We start from the raw sequence: 25,037 nt of genomic DNA on the forward strand, positions 1-25,037 counted from the left end.
AATAAAGAGCAAATATATAAGTGATTAATTGCCGCTAATCAAGCGGCACTTGCGTGAGCGATGCCGGAAAATAACAATGAACTGCCAACAACAACAATACACAATACATAGAGAGTAAATATCAACCCGCACAGTAAACAAATCATCACAGCAAATAGCAAATAAATAATCGCTGAGATCAAAATATACAAATCCATTGGATATTTCTGCACACACTTTGGCCGAGTCGCGGCGTCGAATGGCTCCCCAGCTAATAAGAGCGGGCAAGCGCGCCACGCAGTTGGGGGGAACGCAGCGATTGGTGAACATAGCGCCGAACATTATATTCTTATTATATTCATTTATAGGTACATACATATATACGCAGGGGCTAGGAGAGCTATGCTTGTGTTTAGTTGTGGCGTTGGATGGGTGCGTGACGTTTTAAAATTGCGTTTACTTCTTCTTTTTGTTGTCATTATTATTATTGGCTATTAATTTGTTAGACGCTTTTGTTGCTATTTTCCTTTGCAAATACTCTAATTTATAACGGTTTATAATTAGAAAAATAAAGCAGGCACCAGAGTATATATATATATAGATATACAAGTATATATTATTACTGAATTTGATTGGCATGCCTTCTGTTTCTTTTTTGCTTAATATCGCCAGTATATTGGCAGCGAAATGCTTTATTGTCGAATTTATTAAAGCAGTGTAAATAAAAGTTCATTTTAGTCTTCTTTGGCACATTATTTGTACACTTTATTGGAATTGGCGTATTATTTCATCGATTATTGGCACGTACGTTTCACTAAGCGCAGCGCTGAAAATTAATATATTAATTGTGGCGCACGTCACAATTATTAAATTGCGTCAAAATTGTTTTTGAATTTTGAAAACTTTGAAAACATTTCAATATTTCAATTTTGGAGGAAGTAAAATATTGTTTAGAAATAAAATAGTTCTAACGTAAACATAAGTATTAATTTTTTCCATGTAGAGCTGCTTAAAGTTTATTATTGATTATTTTAGGAGTGTGCAATAACTATTTCTATACATAAACAAGTGCGGAGGGGCCAAGTAGGGGTTAACCGAACATTTTCTACTCTTGGAATCTTTGGACAATTTTCGGTCATAAGATGGCATACTTTAAGGGAACTATTATTAACTATTATTTTATCCCATTATATTAATTACTTATTGATTTGTGTACTGTAAAGTGAAAGAATCAAGTGGAATTTAAAATTGTGTTATATGGGAAGCAAGCGTGGTTGTATCCGATGGGATATAGGAATGTGAGAAGAATGCTACATGGGTCAAACCACGTCAAGTAGTCCATGAAAATTTCGAAAAATCACCGATTTTCAAAATTAGCAGACGCATAACCCGTGATATAAATATTTCGTCAAAATTCTTTTTTTTGTTAAAGTTATTAAAGGTTGAAATTTAGAGCATGATAAAATTGTAAAATTATTTTCTCATAAACTACTGGAAATAAATCGATGACATTTTGTGAAGTCAAAGAAAAATGGTCATGCTATATTATAGATATTTTTTCACGATCCATTTGTTTCAATAATAATATTTTACATAATTTTTTGTTAAGCAATTTAAATTTTTAAAGTGTTCTTCATGCTAAAAAAAAATTAAAATTATGTGACACAACTCAGAAAGTATTCATCTTTAATAAACTGCAAAAAAATTTTTGTTCATTCATACCATTCCAAAGATATTGAATTTTTTGTTCCCCTAATGCTCTTAAAACGTAAGGCTCATCCATCGTTGCGCAGTGCGCTCGTAAGCTCCGGAAAGCATTAGCGCATTAGCGCGAATTTTATTATAATATACTTGTAAACATTATGACAAAAAAATACCCGGAGTATTCCTTCGATCGACAGAAATCGGGTTCCAGGGAGCTACAATTTCAATTTGGGGAACAAGAAAAAATCACATGGAGCCAAATCTGATGAAAACGGTGATTGATCAATGGTATTCAACGCATTTTTGGTTTAAAATTTGGTCACAATCGTACATTTTTTGAAAAAGAAAATCGTCCTTATCGGGAGAAATCGAGCAGGAATCCGTTTCATATCTAAACTCTTCACCAAAATCATTTGAACGGATTATCGAGGGGTAAATATAATTTTACAGCATTTTTCGAATTTACTTGAATTTTTACCCGGAGACAAATGAGCCGATCGGGTCGATGCTTTAAAAATTCTGCAGATCGTTCTGACCAACTCTGCATGAGAGACTATGGTTCTAAAACCGGTTTCGATTTCAATTTTTTATGTTAAATTTTTAATGTTTTTTCGACGGTATGTCATTGTACGAACAATATTTTCTAGTTTGATACTAATGATATGATACGGATAATGTTAATTTATTTTGAAAAAATTTCCGAAGTACAAATTTATAGCATCGTCGCTAATAAATTTGCATCTCCTTAAGCTACTATTTCTATTAAATTAAACGCCAAAAATTAAATCAATTATCACATGCAAATATACTTTTGCTGCCACATTTCCACAAAGTGCACTTCACACGTTCTTTTCTATTCCAAATACTTTAAAGGCAATCATTTTGTGGCTAATAAATTTTTAATATTTCAAAGATGAAAATAAACATTGCAAAAGCAACACACATACGCCTGCATTCATTTGATCACTCAACACATTTATAAATTTATGAGCTCACTACTTTTATGCGCACATAATCATGACGAAATGCATTTATTTTTATAGCAATAAGTGGCGGACATAAAGCCGACCAAATGGCCAACAAGCAAAATGTTAACAAAACGTTTGAACTAATTCCCACGCGGAAGTAATATCCCATTCATTTCACCTTTAGCACTGTTGAATTTCTGCTCTTAAAGCTCTGCATATGCAGACATATATAGGCATGTATGTACATGTAATAAATATACATAGTATAGTATAGTGGTATACAATAATGAAGCACGAAATAAATGAGCGATTGCGGATATATGTTTTTATGTATGGGTAGGTATGAGAGTGTGTTCATTCATCCTTATAGCAATAGTAGCAAACATATTATTAATGTTAATAACCGTTTCCGTAGTATACTCTCACATGGGCTTATACTTGTATGTATATACATACATATGTCATACATAAATGGGACTAATAAAACAGAATTCGGAACACTAACGGGAAGCATTTTGTATAAAATGTTATAAAATAAAGTTATGTGAAATATAAATAAAAATATTTAAACGAAAACTTTCTTTCAGGTTAAAGTAATTTTAAGAGGCATTATGCAATAATATGCTCGTTGAAAGTACACCATGTCGTATGAGCAACACAAAATTCGTAAAGCATTTGTCTGAATGCTCAGTACATTTGACTGTTCACAGCTTGCGACGCAACTATGCATAGGACAGTACACTACAACAACCGGGAGCCAGAGAATTGGTGGAATGAAGAAATAGCTGAGCTCGGAAACCTCTGCAACTCAGTTAGACGCTGCCTACAATGTAATCAATGTGGAGAAAATGCAAACAGTCTCAGAAAAATATTTAAAAATCAGAAGAAGCTTCTGAAATCAGCCATTCGACGCAATAAAAACAAGTGTTTTGAAAAACTCTGTGAGGAAGCAAACGAAGACCCTTGAGGAACAGCATACAATGTAAATTTTGCGTATGTAAAATCCAAAAACAAGACACGACAACGCAAAAATGCATCTTTTATGAGGAATGTCGTCGAAACTTTGTTTCCGAAACACCACCTCATTTCTTATGCTAAACCACGAACCGAAGTCGTAGAGCCATCACTGCTAGTTATTAAAGTTGAAATATTGCTCATAGCCGTAAGAATTAAAAGCAGCAAAGCTCCTGGATTAGATGGCATACCAAACAGAACCTTAACCATGACTTTGAAACAAAAACTATGCGCAAAAATGTAAAATGCGTACTTACAGGAAGGCATACTCCCTGACTCGTGGAAAGTCCAGCGATTGGTTCTACTTCCTAAACCAAAAAGCCTCCAGAGAAACCTTATCATATCGACCTCTGTGTATGCTTATCACAATTGGCAAAGTGTACGAAAGCATGGTAAGAAACCGCTTGGAGTTAGCAATCCAGAAAGCCGGCGGATTATCAGAAAGACAATATGGCTTCATGAAAACGAAATCCATCGTTGGCGCACTAAATAAATTGTTGACACTGCGAAATACGCAGTAAGTGGCATGCGATGGAAAGGCGGAACAAAAAAAATATTGCGCGCTGATCACACTAGATGTGAAGAACGCCTTCAACTCAGCAAGGTGGACAAACATAATCAAGGCTCCGTATGACATACGCGTTCCTCAATATCTTATGAAAATTATTATTAGTTATTTTGAAAACAGGCGACTATTGTTCGATGCTGATGAAGGCACCAAGAGCTACTCTATTTCGAGTGAAGTAACGCAAGGCACGGTTCTAAGCCCACTTCTAAGGAACCTAATGTGTGATGCGGTGCTAAGGAAATACCAACCAAAAGCCGTTAAATGAAATGGATACGCAGACGATCTTGAATTGAGTTAGTAGTGATTAAATACCTAGACAATGTCCGGAGTAAATTCAATTAGTGCATAAACGGTATGCGTCAATGGTTCTCATCAATGAGTTTAGAACTAATTGAGAAGACTGGCGAAAGACAGAAGTCTTAAGTAATAGAGAAGTGGTGGAAAGTATAACTCTCCCCATAGGAGAGTGTGAGATTTATTTACAGTCACAACTAAAGTATCTGTGGTTAAAAATAAACTCAAGGTAGGTAAAGCGAATAAAATCCTAAATGCCTTATCAAGAATGATGGCAAATAAAGGCCGCGTCCGTTCCAGCCAACGATTGTTACTCGAAAAGATCATGAGATCGGTTGTATTAAATGCGGCTCCAATATGGATCCAGCCGCTAGGCATTAAAGCATATGCCAGACAAATAAGTACAGTGCATACACAGTGTCGGCACTAAGAGTTATCAGTACTTTCCTAACAATATCAAATGATACTGCTGAAGTAATAGTAAGGGGATTACATCCACGCTGTCGAATATGAGCGGGTATACAAACTACCAGAGCCGTCTACATATAAAAGCTAAAAGAGAAGAGAGACTCAAATCTTGACAATATGGCAGCAGCGGTGGCAAGCCCCACTCAAAGGACGGTGACACAGACTGATACTGGACATTCATTCGTGGATAGACAGAAGACATGGGAACCTGGATTACCACCTAACCCAAACACTAAGTGAAAATGGCTGCTTTAAAAGCTACCTGCACAGCACGACATTAGTCCGTATTATCCGACGTGTTCAGAGTGCTTTGAAGACTCTGAGCATGTATTCTTCTATTGCCCGAATCAGAAATGAATACAAATGCTGAATAATATGCCTTTCTCTGAAAGTTGAATCAACTCAATCAATATTCTCTAAAGGAACAGAAAGTATTATGCTTTTAAAAAAGCAAGGCGTTAAATGTCATATGCCGTAAGTGAACTAATTTCATTATTTTGTTAGCTCTTCAAAGTCTTAGAAGTAAGAACAAGACCACTTCTTGGAAAAATAAATAGGAGTTAGACTTTTCCTCACCCAAACACTTAAATTGAAGAAACTAGCGAAAAGCAAAAATATTCTTGTCGCCTTTATTTGATTTTTATGATAATTTAATGTCAAGAATTCGTCTATCTGCCTAGCCAAATCTTCATCTTAATTAAGATGGTCATAAATTCCGTTGCACACTACAACTAGTCTACACTATGAGTCCTTCAATGTGAATAACTTATGTATTTATTACATTTTTATTATCCGTAGATAAAATTCTATAGCAATTAACAAATGGAAATAAAAATGGCAAACATGAAAGAGGGAGAGAGAGAAAGGAGGGGGAGCAAGTAGTTATTTCCTTCCGTGCATTAATGCTTTTCTGTAATTAAGATCTTACATTTCAGTCATTTGAGCCATTGTTGGCACTAAGCGAAAGGCAAGTCTTTATAGTGGGCCATAAAGTGGGTGGGGCCTGGACAGGAGGAGGTAGTCGATGTAGACGACAGGCAGAATGGCAATAAAACATTTATTTGTACGCTTTATTAACCCGCTCACGTACACAGCATTTCAATAAGCACACCAGCACAAAGCTAAGTTCATTGCACATACACACACATACCCATGCGGCACACACGCACACACGCTTACAAGTTGTAAGTTTAATTGTCGCAAGTGCATTTCTGTCTCCTTTAGCGTCTGTCAGTAGGCTGTTGCGGAGCGTACTCACTGCAGTGGAGTGCCAGTAAATATAATAGAATGAAGTGCCAGGGAATGGTGAGTAGAGGAAGTGAGTCAGTGAAATGCAGCAACTGAAGGTGCAAAAGCAAATGCCATAAAATTGCAACGGCGCGTGCCAAGCGAAGACTGCTGGCATGACAATAAAAAAAAAAAACAAAAACAAGCGTGAGATATGCATGTGTTTATGAAAGTGAAAATGTGTTGTTTATGCGAATTGCAACGCTCTATATTGCCATAATTGAAATAAAGCGGAAGCGTGCAACAATTGAAGTGGTACTAATACCTTCCTGGAATTGCGGTAAGTAGGACAAAATGCGAAAATGTCTTGTAAACAATGCAAATGAAAATGCAAGTAATTTCAAATACCAGCATTACTATGCTAATATATTTATATATAGACTTAGATATTCCATATACGCACACAATGGAGAAAAACAAGATTTATAGGCGCTTGGCGTATATTCAAACACTGAAGGCTGCAAGTGACTAACAAGTCGACAAGCAAATATAGACTGAAGTAAATTTAGATTAACACCGGCATACATATGTGCATTATACTTATTTGGCGCACTGATATATATCAAAAATAATTTTTAGATATTTTTATACCAAAACTAGCTAGCCACGCAGCCGTTGTCCTGCGTGAAATTATGTGTTTTGAAATGAAAAGAAAGTTGAATTTATCATTTCATTTTTTTCTTCAAGGCAGCTTGATAAACAACATTTTTTGGTTTCTGTTCCGGTGTACTTTCCTCATGAAAAGTATAAGGTATTTTCGTTTCTAAGCATTCGTCGATCCACAACGAACAACCTCTGGTATTTTCATCAAGATTGGTGTAGCCGCTCTCTTAGCGTTACTAACAAACAAACATTCATTCGTTCGTATGGGAAAAAGAAAAGGGCTGTTTTTAGGGGTTTTCCGGCAATTATTCGAATTTTTCTTGCCGTAAAAACCATCCTTGAACCTCAATGAACATATTAAACAAAGAATTGGCAAAATTGGATCAGGCGTTATTGGGTTATGCGCTTAGCAACACATTTCGCGATTCATTTTTATATACTTTTATAAGATATAAGGTTAGATTATAATCGAGGCAGTCTTTGTAGTAGGGCTTACTAAAGCGTATATATTGGAATTATGTCACCTATATTTAATAATCTAGCAAGCTTGCAAAAGTTCAAGCTACAAAATTTTTAGAAAACAGTCGGACGAAAGCATGCCCGACGACTGGAATTTAAGTGTACTCTGCTCAATTCATAAGGGACCCCACAGTCTGCTCCAACTACCGTGGGATAAGCCTACTCAATATCACATATAAGGTTCTATCGAGCGTAAGGTATGAAAGATGAAAGCCCACCGTCAACAAACTGTTGGATCTTATCAGTTTGACTTTAGACCTGGAAAATCAACTAGTGACTAAATAATCACCATGCGCCAAATCTTGGAAAATACCGGGGAAAAACAGGACACACATCATCTCTTCTTCGATTTCAAAGCTGCTTTTGATAGCCCAAAAAATGTCTGCCTTTAAGCCGCTATGTCTGAATTTAGTATCCCCGCAAAGTTATAACGGCTGTGTGAACTAACGTTGAGCAATACCAAATGCTTTGTCAGGATTGGGAAGGACCTCTCCGAGCTGTTCAATATCAAGGTTTCAGACAAGGCGACACCATAAAGGTGTGACTTTTAGCTGCAAATCTGAATAGAGAAAGTACAATCTTCTATAAGAGTGTACAATTGCTTACTTCTGCTTTCCCTAGGTTGGACAAAGAAACGAAGCAAATCGGCCAGGTAGTGAACGAGGGCAAGACGAAATATCTAATTTCATCAAACATACAGTCGTCGCACTTGCGAATTGGCGCTCACGTCACTGTTGAAAGCCATAATTTCGAAGTCGTTGACAATTTCGTCTCCACTCTGTTGGAACCAGCATCAATACTAACAACAACATCAGCCTCGAAATCCAATGCAGAATAACTCTTTCCAGCAGGTGCTACTTCTCTCGATGAATAAAAACCAAACTCTATAACTCACTGACGATGACAACATCTGTCGGCGTTACGAATTATCGAGAGAAAGGTTCTGCGGAAGATTTATGGTCCATTGCGCAACGGCGAGTACCGCAGTCGATAGAACTATGAGCTATAATAGATATACGACGACATTGACATATTTCAGCGAATTAGAAGGCAGCGGTTACGCTGGATAGGTCATGTCGTCCGAATGGATGAAAACACTCCACCTCTGAACACAGTACCCCCCGGGAGAAACAGAGGAAGACCTCCACTCTGTTAGAAAGACCAGGTGAAGAAGGGCCTGGGTACACTTGGAATTTCCAATTGCCGCCAAACAGCGGAAAGGAACAACAACTAGTGCGCTGTTGTAAACTCGGTTATAACCGCGTAAGCGTTGTCTACATCAATAAAGAAGACGAGGATTTAGGGAATTATGATTTTTTCATTCCTGATTCTTTTGAGTGAATACCGTAGTCGATAGAACGATGAGCTGTACGAGATATTAGTCAACATTGACACAGCTCAAGACAGGGACAGCTGGCTAGGTCATTCTGTCCAGATGGAAGAGGATACCTCACCCGTGAAGGTTTTCGATTCAGTAACCGCCGGTGTAAGCAGAGGAAGAGGAGATCAGGTTGAGAAGGACCCGGCAGCACTTGGTATCTCGAACTGGCCCCAAATAGCGAAAAAAGGAAACAACCTGCGCGATGTTGTTCACTCGGCTATAACCACGTAAGCGTTGTTTATGCCAGTAAAGAAGAAAAAAAATATTTTTTCCCTCCCAAAAAGGGCATATTATGTTTGCCACAATTTTGGTAACACCAAAAAGGAATCGTCGGTAATCCAAATAATATATATAAATGATCACCATGATGAACTAAGTCAATTTAGCGATGTCCATCTGTCTGTTCGTCTGTGTATATTAGTTCACACATATTCAGTTTTGAGATATTGATCTGAAATTTGCACTTTTCTCACCAAGAAGCTGTTCATTTGTCAGATCTTCCGACAAGCGGAACAAACGGAATCATGTTCTTATATGGAAAGTTTTTTCCTTTGATGAGATATTTTCATGAAATTTTTCAGAGAGCATTATCTCCGAAGAAATTCTGCAGATAAATACTTCTAGTTCAGTCTTAATGAATTTGAATAATTGAACCAAGATTTTTTAAGTTAAAATAACAGATCATCATTGCAACTAAAAATAATTACTAAAACGTGATATAATTTTTCTAATTTTTGCTGATATTCATCGAAAATCACACACAAAAAGTCATAATAATGCTGAAAAGATGTCTTTGAGAATTGAACATGAGTGCCTCTTGTTGATTTAATTTGTTCGAATATAATAAAATTAACAGAACAACAGAACTGAAAATAATTTATGTGAACACTTTAGATTTATATATTTACACACTGCATGTGACACTTTTGCACGTACGATAGTGTTACTATTTTAACGAATACCCCTACAAACATACATATACTATAGATATATGCGTGTATATGTTTTATAATTTTATATAGCATTATAGCTAATACCCTATTGTATCGCACGCCCACAGCATACACAGTCCATAGCCCTCAGCTTTGGCAGCATCAATTGCTTTGGATTGCTGCCAAACAATTATAAGTGGATTTTCTCTTTTGCCATACGCCAAATACGCCATTTGAAGAACTCGGAAGTGTAGCAAATGTATAGCACGCTAAGAAGATTCTTTATTATTCTTTAGAAACTTTTATTGCTGATGCAGCAACTCTTTGGCACTTTTGCTGACACATGCTATATATGGCAGTGCTTACAAAGTGCCAGCCCTTACAAGCTGACGTGTGTTCCAATTGGCATCCGTTTCGAAATGGAAGTTCTTGAGTGCAGTTGCAAGTCGCATAAGTTATAGCGAAGCCAAGAAATTCGAGTGGCACAATTATACATAGTGCAAAAGCACAACATAACTGTGAGGAGTGTGAAGGAATTCAGTTTTTTTTTAGCTAAAAATGGAATGTTTAAAAGGAAGAAGAATATTTAAATCACTTTTAGTGTTGAAAAAAAAGATGATGTATTGGATTTATGCGAAATAACTTTTTATTTTTTAAAATACAACATCCGAAGAGGACATTTGAAACAACTTGGAACGAAAATTTATTTACTTTTAGTTAAGAAAACTTATTTTCCTTGCTAAAGTTAGCATTCACATATTTGTTTCCATATATCTCTACTTCTTTTCCATATAAAGGTATTCGGTATTCCATTTTAAGAAGAAATTAAACGCATGAACCTGTTCATTATGAAGAGGCAAGCTAAACTTAGTTAAAATCAGGTGACAAAATAATAAAAACACTAACTCTCAATAAGGTTTTGAAACCCTAACCTAAAAAATACCAGTTATATTTCCAGTTATATTACGGTTATAATACCAGTTATATTAATAGCTAGTTATGAGACCTAGTTGATATGTTAGATAGATATTATGAGACCTAGTTGAGGAGATCTTAAGCTCTGAGAAAGGATCTTCACTTCTCATTACAGGCCTACAAACAGATTTACGGGATCTTAGTGTATGATGATAAGGAATTAAGAATAATCTTCCGCTCAAAGCTCAGATCTGTATGCCAGAGGAGATACTTTACTTTTAGCATTCTGAACGACTCAACCATTAATATAATCACCGTTCAAAGCATGAAAAGAAAATAGAATTAGCATTTTGATATATAGTACTACTACTTTTAAACATTGTCAAATAGGAATTCGTGATCACACTCTGTATATTAAAAGCACTAAATAATTTCTACCATTAACCAAAGAAACAAAATCAGCCTTAAATAAGTAAAGAGTTCAATAAGTCAGCCACAAAAGAGATTAGAAGTACATGTAATATAAAATGCGTAATTGCATTAAATTAAATCCAGTTCTAAGATGTGTGTCAAGGAAGCCTACGAACCACGAAACCTTTCACTCTTCAAACACTATATTTCAACTTTATGCAAGAAAAAACGGCAAACCAGAGTCACAAGCCAGCTGGAAATTAGCTCAGTACATGTACATAGTAGTAGATACATATAATAGGTAAATTTTATAAATAAATAAGCAACCTTCTGGAACTTAACTACTTGCTGTGCAGTTACATCCTACATACTATCCATTCATTGCATTTAAGTTATTAGAAACCATTTAATAACTAATCGCCTTAACAACCTTTGCTGTCGCATAGTGACCGCCAAACAACAAACTAGCCTACAACTGACAGCCACAAAGAGCGTACAATAAACGACAACTGTCATGAATTCTGCAGATGCATTATTTATAACGCTAAGTACACTTACAAACTGCATACCTATGACTACCGGGCAGTAGGCAAACTTTAGCAAACCGTTCAACTTTAAGTTGTAGTAAGGGAAAATGACATATGTTCAATGCGTGTTTGTTCTAACTATGTATATATGTATGTATGCGAGTTGGGTACTTAAAAGTAAATTGGTGACATGAAAAATACATATTATGTCACCACAAGCAGCTAGCTCTTAGCTGTTACGTAGTCATATTAAAGCCTACACGAGGGCAGTTTGAGAAGTTAGTGATAGCCAAGAAGTGCTCAGCAAAATTATTATATTAGTTCAAAAATTATATGGTATTTAATGTTTGAATATCATTTTGGACATATGACCATGAGCACCAAATTAGCATTGGAATATTTCAAGAATACTGTGGCGGATGTTTAACATAGATTATCGACATCAACTTATGACTGTAGATCTTACACTTGCCGGTATCGGTGAAATGCTGCCTTTAATTTTAAGAAATTACAAACCATTATTACTTACAGCATAAAAGCCACGACAGACTTACTACAACAAGGAACTCAGAATGCGGCAGTTCTTCATATATACATATTCGTTAAGCCAAAAATGTGAGGTTGCTGTATATAATACGGATTTTGAACAAACTGTTTTGGTGCTTTTCCTTGTTTTGGTAATCAGTTCCGGTAATCAAATTACTTCCCATACTCAATATGGTACACAAAACGTTAATGTAAAACGACGACGTCTTTAAAAATTATATTTTTAAGTGTACACCTGGTGTGATTTATTATATTTACAACAAAAAATTACTCCATTAGATCCTTTAAAGTTTGAAGAAATTAGGCACACAATTCTTGAAGAAAAAAAAAAATTTAGATTTCACGCGATCTCCGACGGCTTTGTTCTTTTTGGACAAGTCAACTATATAGTTGATCATTGTATAAAGTATTAAAAACAGCAGATATGCAGATCGGATCATTTGTTAGTAATCATTACAGCAAATTTGAAAAATGGTGTTTCATGAAAAAAGGTCTTAAAGATAAACTTATGGAAATGATTGAACTCAGAGGCTATATTTTTAAATCAAATTTTAATTTTAATATGGCCTATCGAAGCTAAACAAAAAACTAGGAAGGGCTACGTTCGGGTGTAACCGAAAATTTTATACTCTTGCAGCATGCAAGGATTGAAGACGGGGCAATACTCTCAGGTACATATGGGATCTAAGGCGAGTTTTCCCTCGATTTTATTAATTTTAAGCACAAGAATGCACCGTTATTAGCAAAATATGCCCTTTCAATTTTATTAAGTTAGCTCTTACTTATTGACTGATAATTTTGGTCGAAAGTGAACTAAAAGGCTCTGGTGTCCACATATTCGGTACCCAGTGGCTTGAACAGTTTTGGTTCCATTTATACAATTTTTGATCATAGGAACATATTTCAAAGGAAAAAACAAAGTTTTATCCCGTTATATTACTTGCCTTTCGGGGGGTTATTTTCCGATTTCATCCATTTTCATACTGCCGGTAGAAATTTTTATAATATGGTTGTTGTATTTTAAGTAGTTTAGGAGATATGTACATTAACATTATTATAGAGCGGGGCCATGTCTTTTTCAAAATTACTTGCCCATAGGAGCCCTTGCTATAGCGATCCTTTGGCAAAAGTACAGTTCTATATCTTAATTTTATAGGTTAATGCAAAAGGAATTGAACGTCTCCAAAACGTCGATTTATCACATTTTGACCGAATATTTGAGCTTACGAAAGGTGTGTGCACGGTTTGTTCCGCACAAATTGACTGACGACCAAAAATTGCTCAGAATCCAACATTCGATTCGACGCTTCTGACCGATTATTTGACCAAAAATCACATTTTAACCATTAACCACTCCCCGTATTCACCTGATATGGCACCGTACGACTTCTTCCTTTTCGGAAAAATGCATTTGCGCATGAAAGGAAAGCGTTATGCAGACGTAAGGCTAGCACCGGCATACTGGCAGCCATACCGGCCAACGAGCTAAAACACACGTTCGACATGCTTTTGGACCATGCAAAAAGCTGTATTGAAGCAGAGGGAGCCCATTTCGAATAAAATAAATTGATTTTGCCGAAAAAACCATTTGTTCTGTTTTTTTTTTTTAAAGTCCTGTTTACTTTGGAACACTCCTTGTTTAAGAGAAAACATTTCCAAAAGCACGTAGATAAATGGTAACATATTGCTACTCTGAACATAGCGAAGAACAGTTCTCTTCAGTTAGTCAAAATATTTTCGATAAGAAGGGTATTAGAAGCGACACTAACTCTTCGATTATTGACCCCGTCCACCCATTTACTACTAAATTTGTAACTAAAATCCCCTGTGAATATGGCGCCAACGGAAATAGGACTTATGCCGTCATCTACACCCACACTAATGAATACACTAATAAAGAATCAGATATAAATAAATATAATAATAAATATGGAAAAAGCAATAAGGGCAAGTGGAATAATAAAAGTAACTTTATAATTTACAAGCAACCAGGCTAAGCTTATGCAGCTGAACTAAATATAACCAGCCCTGTTGGGGTTCAACACACCTGCCACTAGTTAGAGTAGCTGTAGCGGTAAACATTGTGGCATGACGATGACGACGTCATCGATTGAATTGCGCGTGGCAGGTGTGCGCGATTCCCACACCCAGAAGTTATACATAAAAACAAAAACAAATCCAAAGTAGCGAACTCACACATCTGCTTAAATATATGTATGTGAGTGTTTATAAACGGGTAATATAGCACAAGCGGGCATTAGTGTACATACACATATATACAAAGGGTTCACGCCCATCTTCACTCGGACTTAACCCGAAAGAGTAGTAAATCCGCTTTTATACTCAACCAACTACTTGCAGCTGTTGCTGTTTTTCACTTAGGTGTATCGATGGTCGTGCGGTGTCTTTTTGGTGAAACTTCTAATCGCTTTATCGATTTTGTATGGTACACCTACTTGTATTTTATTGTTTTCAGGTCGATGGACGAAAACACCTTATTGAGGCAACAGCAAAAGGTTTATTTAAAAAAATAAGTATATTTATGGGTAAGTGGTTGTTATTGAAAACATCTACTTAGTTCTTAGTAAATATATGAATACAGAGCCGCAATCATTGTTCGCTTATACTGAGCTGTGTTTAATACTCAGAATAATGTAATGGTAAATAAAAGTGTTAAATATTTAGAAATAATTCATATACATCAACACTTCTATTTATGCTATACTGAACATTAAAGAAATTTATTGTAAAGATTCATCAATTCTACAAGCATAAAATTTGCCGATTTCTCTCGGATTCTGTATTTGACTCTTTTCTTTTGATGGCTACCTTCAAAACTTGGCTTAAAACGATTCCAAATGATCGTAAGTAGTATTTGTCCAAATTTTCCGGTCTCACATTGCATGCCGCCGATTAAAGGAGCGCGAGATGACTAAACAGTAGGCGGAGTTGATGTAACACACTATACACCAAAGATCAAACGAAATAGTCAATACCATTTAATGTGACGGAAGTGGTCACACGGCTCTACAATGCGGAATTATTGGCCGATTGGACGCCAAACTGTAAAAAAGTAGGTCAATTTGACGAAGGGAAAAATGCTCTTCCACTAAGAGAACGATTCATATAGCATGACCTCCTTGATCGAATAATGGTATGAATTGAATCATCCATGGTTGTCTGGTTTCCAAACCTGAAAAAATTACTTGCCAAACAAATTTTTCAGTTTGTTTTTGCAAACCTTCAGAAAACGTATTTTTCAGACGAATGGAAGCAGTTGGAGCATCGTTGGGTCAAGAGCTTCGAATTTATTGAGAAAGGCCAAATGAGAGTAAACTTGAAGGTATCAATGAAACCTTACTAAGAACTTGTTTCCTTTTGGTATTTTTTTTATCCTGGATTAGCCAAACCAAACTTCGGCAGTGTTTTCTCAGCCCACATACCTGCGAAAGAGTGGTGGTTGAGTAGAAGCCGCTAGAGAAGAGAGTCACTGAACATATTTACGGATGGGCTAAAGTTTCAGGAGAAGGCTGCTCGAGGACTTTGTGACTTTTGCATCCCTTATTTAGCAAAGGTTGGTGCCATGAAGGTAGCAGTAGATCGCCTGTACACTCTGATTGTAGCACGACGATACTAGCTTTGAGCTCACTCTCTCAACTGCAGAGCTGGCAAGATAATCTTCAATAGACCCGTTATATATATAATGGAATACTTTGGAGCTTCGATATCTTCATGAGTCAACTAATGGATAGCTTCGTGGGGGCTTGGCCGCGCTGGGTCTAGTGAGCTCTTTGCATTCGAGCCTTTCCCTACTTGTAAGAATTCTAACTGGTTTCTGTGAGAAAAGATTGAAACTTTTGCCGGATAATGCTCGTAGAAAATATTTTAAAGAATAAGGGGTTGAAACACCTGAGCGTTTTCTTTATGTTTGTCCTGCCGTTGCGAAATTAAGGCTGAAACACTTGGAAACTCACAGCTTCAGATATCCTGATGAGCTAGCGGGAATAAATAAAACGCTTAAGCAAATTTATATCAACCTCAATGCGGTTTGCCAACTTATTAAATCTGATTATGGAACATCTTCGCAAAAAACTGTATTTAGTAGTACAAGTGATATGCCAGTATTGACGATCAGCTATTAAACCAAAGCCAATCTCATCTAAGAACTTGTGGTGAACAGCGAGTACTCGTTTGAGATGTTTTTAGAAAGATGATAGAAAGAAAATTTCCAAACGATCATAAGAAGTTCGAGAAAGCTTCTGCGAGTAAAAGCAAAATTTTAAAGCTGCTATATTCCACATCGGTCTGACCTTCCATTTATGATTAACTCTCCTTTATTGGTAATTATATGACTACATTAATCACTGGTAAATTATTCTGAACTGAAACCTTCTATTTCATCGCCAGAATTCAGCAAAATAATTATGGTATTTAAAACTGCATTCAGTAATATCCTTTGATTATCAGCTTGAGCGCAAATGTCTCCTTGGCACATGTGCGATTATTAATAAGCCCGACTCGGACATCCAACACCTGGCGCCACCAACAGATGACGGATCACAGTTCCTTTCATGAGCAAACCTGCAATTAAAAGCGTGTTTTCTCACTTCGACGCACACACCGCCGTCAACATAGATTTTACCCAACTAATTGTCCAGCAAGTAGTCGACACAGTTAGTTGCAACTAACATATATTGTATTTGTTGCAAATATGTAGTTGACTAATTATATGTTCAACAGCAGTTTACTAACTGGAAATTACGCGTGTAAGTATGTATCTATTCATATATATTTATACTTGTATGTGTGGGTGTCTGAAATTCAAACCGCCCGCTGTTTAGCTACTGTTTTGTTTTATTTTTTATTTTTGGTATACAGTTACCTTGAACGCCTTAATTAAAACTTTACAACTTGCAACACACAGGCAATGCCAATGACACAGGACAAATTAATTTATTATTGGCATGGTGTTGGATGACTAGTTGACATGTTTAGGTGAGTGTGTGTGACTTGTGTATTGCATTACATCACTTAAATACATGATTTTATGTGCATGTATATGTGTGTATGCAAATAGAATCGGCAAATAGGTGCCATGGGGTGCCCAGTTGTTTACACAATCCTGCCGCTGAGAGATCATTTAACGTCAAAGCCGTTATTTTGTTTACCCTTAGGGAAGCACGAGCAAGCAAGTAATCTACGCCCTGCCTTGGCACCATAACATTGTCTGCATGTACGGTAGTCGTGCTGTAAATTGACTTCAGTAAAATCAAAAAAAGATTGTAGCAGATGCTATAATGACAGTGCAAGTAAGTATAACACCAAAGCTGGCAAAACAAATAATAGCAGATAAAACTGATTTAAAGGAGTCTATATTGTGTGCCAAGTATACATAGGTACTTTTTCAAAAAGCCTTTTTTGACAGATCACGCGTGAGTATTGTTTGGCATTTCATCACGGAAAGATTTACGTTTACAAATCATTAAACTTCATTACGAAAATTCACTTTAATATGAAAGTTCACGTTTCGCGAACTTCGCTCAATTTATGGTCAACATAGTCGATCTTCTAAGCATACTATTCGCACCACCATCACCCATCTTGAGACCTAGCACTCGTTATTGGATAATATTTGACCGAATAGACCACGTCCTGCGCATAGTGAATAAAATATGGCTTAATAATGGGTATGTAATCAAGCAAAATTTGCCGCATTTGGGACGAAGACCAACGTGAAGTGATTCAAGAGCTATCATTTCATCCAGAAAAATCAACGGTTTGATGTTGTTTGTGGGCCCTTGGAATCATCGATCTATATTTCCTTAAAATTGAAGCCAGCCAGAACTTAACCGTCAATGGCTACCGTTATCGCACAATAATAACCGACTATACGATGGAGACGGAGCCACTTCCCACACAACGCATCAATCAATAGATTTATTGAGAAAACACTTCGGTGGATAGATAATTTAATTTCACGTTTTCGATTGTGATATCGCACCGTTAGCCGTTTTTCTGAAAGTACTATATGTAAAAACTAAGATCTATGTAGACAATCGCGCTTCGATTCAGACCTTAGAGCAAAACATCACGTGTGTCATTCGCCAGTTACCAGTCGAACGAGTCACCGAAAATTGGACTCAAAAGATGGACCATCTGAAACGTTACCGCGGCCAACATTTGAAAGAGAGGATCTTCAAAACATAACGAAGAATGTTTTTTCGATGGAAAATAAACAAAAAAATTTGAAGTTTCTGTGATTTTTCTTTAAAAAAGTAGGGAACCTCGAAATGAATCACCCTTTATAACTATATTTAGATGTTTAGCATTGTCTCCGACAGCTAAGTTATTTTTCATATCTTTAGATCCGGTACAATGAGTGATACTCACTCATTTACACACTTTGGACTTCGATGATTCTCGGTACTCATAAATAGTGTACAAACATAGCGTATTTATTGGCTTGGCTACCGTAGCTGTGGCAGTAGCGGAGCTTTGAAGGATAGTATACAGCATTCGGCAATCGCGAAGAACGAATTCGCGAAAATTTGAAAATTAAAAGATTATAATCAGTAATATAACAATATTATTAACATTTTAACGTATTACAAAATTTTTCAACGCGGAATTCGAATGAAAACTATTCTTCCGTTTCGTGTCAGAGATGCGTAAAAAGTTCCCACAGCTGATGTAAAGCGATTTCCCGCTATTCGACACACGATATTAAAGGAATTGGGCAAACCTTCCACTTGAATTTTATATTTACTACACTCACCAGAAAAATATGTTTCCTTTCGGATTTTAATAGATTCAAAATACATATGTATGTATGTATGTCCACATACATCGCTTTCTATGTCAAAATCATAAATATTTATGGCTACATTTTGACCACATATGACCACATATATGAGTATGTATGACGAAAATATGGAGTAGGAAATTATTTAGTCATAAAATTCGTTAAATTTTTCCAAACACAACGCCCTTTACATGTCGGACTAATGGAATTACCACGCGATTTTGACATTCAAACGTCGAATGGCAGTCAGTTGGCGAGGGGAATGCATACGCTTATAGTTAAAGGGACTAAAAAACATTAGCCGTTACTAAAGCGAAGCATGGCAGGCGAATGAACAATAAAATGTAAAATACACAAAAAATTACAAAACGATGAAAAAAACCAAAAGAAACTATGAAACTAGAAACGATATGAGCAAATGGCAGTCAGAAAAACTATGTCAATGTTGTGACCAATGAAAAATTTATTATTTGCCGGGTAAACCGAAAAAGTGTCATGCCATATGCGCGAGCAAGTGTCGCACAGTCACGCATTTGCGTGTACATGTGTGTGAGAGAGCAAGCATAACCCTGCAGAGAAAGCTACTGTACTTTCGAAAGTTATTAAACAAGCCTGGAATGGAAAATAAATATACCTGCTATTCAGCCTTGGTATAGTTTGTTTTCTTGGCAGTTGGTTCTAAGTAACTGGAATGCTCTTAAATTTATATAAATTTTGTCAGTCATTAAATGTAGTTAAATTTCAATACGTATTTCCTCTCAAGATCATGTAGAATATAGCATTTCTCTAATCTCGCAGTGTCGAATCGAAGGAATAACTGTTATAAGTCAAAACCTACTGACATAATAAAATTAAATGAGGTAACTGGATTACAAAATGTAAGCTTCACAGGATTTTTTGTGATGAGGGAACAATTCTAAATACAATTAAAGACAATTAATCAAATTAAACAACTATCAAGAGTTTTTTGTATCTAAAGGGCATGCTGTTTTTATTAGGATCTAAGTATGTTCCATTTCAGGAGTTTTTATGTGAGAGGGATTTCTTTCGAATAATGAAATTTAATGTGCAGAAAATTCAGATTATTTATGCAGAATTCGTTATTCCAATCTTATGCCGATTAATACCACCAAAAAATGTAAGATATTAAAAAAACATTTAAGATATTAAGTATTAGATAATAACAATGTGATGAAAAATGTAATATTTGTAGATCAGCCTATCTTACCTCCAACTTAATCATATGTTAGAAGCACTAATAACGACAACCAATGCCGAGCGAAGAAGTTAATTGGAAGTTAAAACATTTTGGAGAATATTTCTTTTGGAAGTATTAAAAAAGTCAAGGTCATAGGGAAGAGATAAGTGCCGGTTTAACCGATCATGCAAGCAAAAAGAAAGTTAGAATCAAATTCAACTAGAATACTTCACGTTACTTAAATTCATTGCATAATTACCGAACTACTTTTACCGATTTTTCTGATTTTTTTGCTTCAAACGTTGAACATTTCTATTGACATGGTGCCCACAAATTGTCAGAAAAGTGGTAAAAATGTGTAAAAAGCAATGATTAATACTTTGAGTAAATTTATTTTACTTTCTCATTCAAAATTACAATTTTTTTCACAGAAAAACGCTCACTTCATACCAGTAACCACACGTTATGTGTTGTCTACGCGCAATATCTTTTATGGTAGTATTTATTGCAAAAATTACTGAATTATTAAGGGGTTACATGGAATTACGGGTGTCAAAAAATTGATGTTTTTTATTGTCTCATTAAATTTTACGACACATCTAGAATATTGCCTAAAATTTTCAAGTTAATCCGAGTAATAGTTACGGAGATACAGCCTTGAGTACTTGACCGCTAAGGCTAAGTGCGCCGTCTTTCAACGCGTTTTTCTCGAAACTGTGTTTAAAAATTCGGTTGGTAAAATTTCTCGAGAACCACTAAACCGATCTTTTGCACAGGTCTTTGAGATACAATTCTTAAGACTTGAACGAAGTACCTATTTATTTCGATTACAACTAAAACAAATGTCGCGAAATTTTCAATGAAATTTTATTTTTTTATGTAAAAAGGTCTGCCATAAATCCAATTTTCAGTATATTTTTTCCTTCGTCCAAGTTCCAAGTTAAGGTTTTAAGTAAAACACGTATTTTTTCATTATAGACGATCCTGTAAAGAGTTATATGTACTGCCAACGAGGGATCACCGGAAATGGCGTCGCAATGGTCGAGTTTAAAATATTTTTCCAAATATTTCAGAATTCTTTGTTAACAGTGTATGTTTGTAACAATAAAAAAAATCTAATAAAATATTTAATTTTTTATATGAGAAAAAAATTGTTGAAAAAAGGTTGTTTTTTACCCGAGAAAATTCATGAAACCCCTCAACGGAGCGTAGAGATGTAAGTATTGTTGGATATTGGGCACGGCAATCATTCAATTAAGCGCTAATCATTTCTATGAAACATAGAAACGAAGGATATAATACTTAATCAAAAAATAGTAAGACTTTGTTCAAAATTATACAATTCATAACACCGGTCAACACGATTTTTGGGTCTGACATCTACTTGTTAAATTTTAGTTTCTCCTATGACAAAAATAAGGGGAAAAATTTTTTTCCCGTTTAAAGTTTGCTTTCGTAGAAATTAGAGCAATTTTTCGATGATTTTTATATTTTTTCTACAATTTCACTATAGATTATAATTAGAAAACTTTCTTTTAGATACAAGAGTCGTTTTTATTCAAGATGTGTGATAAACAATAATATATAAACGTAAAATAACAAGAAATTACTGTCTAAAAGTGAATGTTTTTTGTGTTTCTTTTATGCTCATGTGAGCTCTCTCGTATTAAACCCCAAATATACTTATCGATGTAGATCAGCCCAAAGCAAACTTAAAGAACTAAAGATTAATATTTAAGTGTTTTTCAATGTCTAGAATCAGAATTCAAGCATGGGAACAGAAACCGCAAAAAAAATATTTTTTTTGTTGACCGGTGTAATTTATTCTTCAATGTTTTTCGAAAAAAATTGAAAATTGAGTGATTTCGGAACCGCGCTTTCAATTTTCCAAAGCCCAAATGATCTTTCAAATTGGTTTTCTCGATTGTGCCAATGATGCCAGTAAACTCTCGGTTTAAAAAGCGCTTGCTCGCGACAAGCAATTATCACCAAAGCTTTTTTTGAACATGCTGAACGTTTTTACTCCAAAAATTTGATGCCGCATACAAAATTTAATGGAACTTATTTGTTAAATAATTCGCTCATTATAATAATCGCCTAAAGTACGTTAATAATTCAGAAAGACCAGCGTAAATAAGCACTAATGACTATTTTGATGTGATATTTGGCACAGATGTTACTGACAGTCATGGCAACCTAGAAAAAAAATATTTCGACGGATGATTTTTTACGCAAAATTTAAATTAAATAATCTTACTATTTTTTGTCCCTCTGATATTTCTGTATTAATAATTCGCCTTAACAAAGAAATCTAATGATGTATTACAAAATCAAATTGTATCTTATTGCTGACTATTCGGTTATTTAGTGATTTATATAACTGTTGATTTTTTAAGTTTAGTAGTTTTAGTTCTTAGGATTAAACTGGTTACTTTATGGAGAAATATATAGACACAAACTGTTGTTTTCTTTAGACTCGCTACTAAACCGAATAACGACGCACAGCCATGTTATAAGAGCAGGTTTCCAAACTACAAATAATGTAATAAAACCCAAATGCAGAGCAAACACTTGTCTGCAAACCAGCGGTTGAGGAATCAGTTTTGAATCACAACATTTTGTCATGTGTATAAAAGTATATATGTATATAACACATACACATACATATGAACGAATATGAATGTAATAAAGAGCGCCAAGTATGCAGCATGCCGCACAAACAAGTGCACTTGACCGTGTCCAATTTCAGTTTTCAAGGGTTAGCCGTTTGAAAAACAAAAATCGCGAAGCCAAAAAACACAATGGGGGAAAATGCGCGAGTGCAAGTATGCAAATTAAAGCAGAAATGTGAAATTCATGTTGGCACTTCGACAGCAGCGGAACGTTGCAATCAGCCGCGCTGATTCTTCGGGGTGTCGTGCACAGTTAGATATACTTTGCTACATATATATGTATGTTTGTACACTTATATATACTTTGCTTCATACATATGTATGTGTGTACGCGATGTTGTTGCCTGGCAAGTGCATATGCACGAGTGTGTAATGCCATTGACGCGACCTTTTCTCTGCGCTAATAACTGGCTGCTCGCCTAGGTGTGCATGTAGTTGTGCAGGCATGCAGACGAAAATTGTTTATACTACAAAAAACAACACTGCACATTTGCGACTTGTGCATTTATATAGCAAGTGCTCAACCTCGTCTCGCCAAGAGTTGTGTGTAAATTTATAAAATGCGCAATCATCTTAACCGGCAATTAATTAGATGAAATCCCTGTTTGCATGAGAATTTGCCGTATGTTTGCTCTAAAAATATAAGTAAAGAGTTCTTTTTATTATTTAATGGTAGAAAAGTGCTACTAATTCATTATTTCCGTTTTAAAAAACTACCATTTCCATAGTTATAAAAGCGTGCTTATCATAAAAATGGCGTTAAATGCATTTGCTTTGCATAAATCAAAGCGAAGTGAAGAAAGTATAAAGACTGATATGGCGAATTTCAGTGAAGCAAACTGATTGTGCACCCGAAAGCAACGTTTAGCATGTCAAAACTCGGAAGTTTAAGTGCCACAATTTCCGACTTAAGGCGCAAACACACACAAAAACAGTTTTCCTTTAGTTAGGTGTTTTCAATTCACAGCTCATAAAAGCAGCCGTCACGAGTGTGGCCAATAGCGAATGGCAGCGGGCACTTATTTAGTTTCCATACTATGCAGATTCATGTCGAGATCGAGTCGTACGCCAAGTGGGCGTTATATTATGTGGTCATTCACTTGGTTTGCCAGCTTGCGGTCGGTTATAAAATAAAATTGAGCATTAAAAAGTCACGCATACGCCACGTTGCACCAAGAAAGAGTAGCAATATAAAAGAAAAATATCTTAAAATGAAACGTAGAATGACCAATTAAGTGCAGGCAACATTGTTAGCCAACACTGCAATTATACTTTTAATAACAACAACGGAATGTGCGCTTAGCACGTTGGAAGATCACTGTAATTCAGAGAGATTTAATGTAAGTGCGGCTATGCATACGCTAAAGTGTATGTCCATATATGAAAGTCTGTCTCAAATTGGAAATTTAAAACAAATTTTCAACTAATTTTTACTTTTCACGCTAAAAAAAAAAGTACTAATATATCCATATATATTTTTAAATTTAAAAACCCACAATTATCTTGTTACTCACCAAAATTCTACCAGTTGTCGTTTGTCCCGATATAAGCTCGCCAGCCCAGTCTTTGGCTTCGGTCATAAAGGTACCCTCGAACTCTTGTTTGTTGCGTGACGCCTTCTGCTCTTTCTGTTTGGGATCGTTGGGTCCCAAATCGGGCTCCTTGCGGCAGCAAATGAACGCAAACGCGCGCCATAGTAGCACAATAAATAGCCCAGCAAGGAAGGTAAATATGCTGGAGAGCAAAAAACACCAGTACTTGCGTACTTTGAGACACTCATCGGCAGCGAATGGTGAATCTGTTGGATCTTCGGCCAATGATTCGACAGTGCTTTGGTCACACCCCGACATCCCCTGCAATTTGTGAAGTGTTAATAAATTTTAATTTCAAATTAATATTTTCGAGTGTAAAATTTGAAACTAAATTATGTGCGATATTATTAAAGATTTATATTACTAGCCACTAAAATGCATAGATATTATTAATGTGAATTTATATAATACATATGTATGTACATCTATTCATCAATATTTAAATGTGTATTAAAAAAAATTACCGCAAATTTCTCGCAGCAATGAAAATATTATGGTGTGGTTCATTTAGATTATTATTTTATATCCAACTAGTTCTTGTATAGAATATATGTATGTGAATGTGTGTGATTTTAGTAGGGAAATACCTGAATTTTCTGTAAAATACATAAATATAAAACGGAATATTATACCATCACAAATAAAGTTAGAACTTTG

The 25,037-nt window shown here is 35.6% G+C and overlaps 1 protein-coding gene across 13 annotated transcripts in view; it reads right to left on the minus strand.

The window, feature by feature from the left end:
* Nucleotides 1–25,037, minus strand: part of LOC120769448 (calcium-activated potassium channel slowpoke) — a 155,218-nt gene that overhangs the window by 113,728 nt on the left and 16,453 nt on the right. For all 13 annotated transcript variants that reach the window (XM_040096441.1, XM_040096478.1, XM_040096502.1 and 10 more), the window contains exon 2: nucleotides 24,303–24,641. In XM_040096441.1, the coding sequence (XP_039952375.1) occupies nucleotides 24,303–24,641 (339 nt within the window). The remainder of the gene's footprint in view (nucleotides 1–24,302; nucleotides 24,642–25,037) is intronic.

Source organism: Bactrocera tryoni, chromosome 1 (genome assembly GCF_016617805.1).
Source record: "Bactrocera tryoni isolate S06 chromosome 1, CSIRO_BtryS06_freeze2, whole genome shotgun sequence".
NCBI lineage: Eukaryota > Metazoa > Arthropoda > Insecta > Diptera > Tephritidae > Bactrocera > Bactrocera tryoni.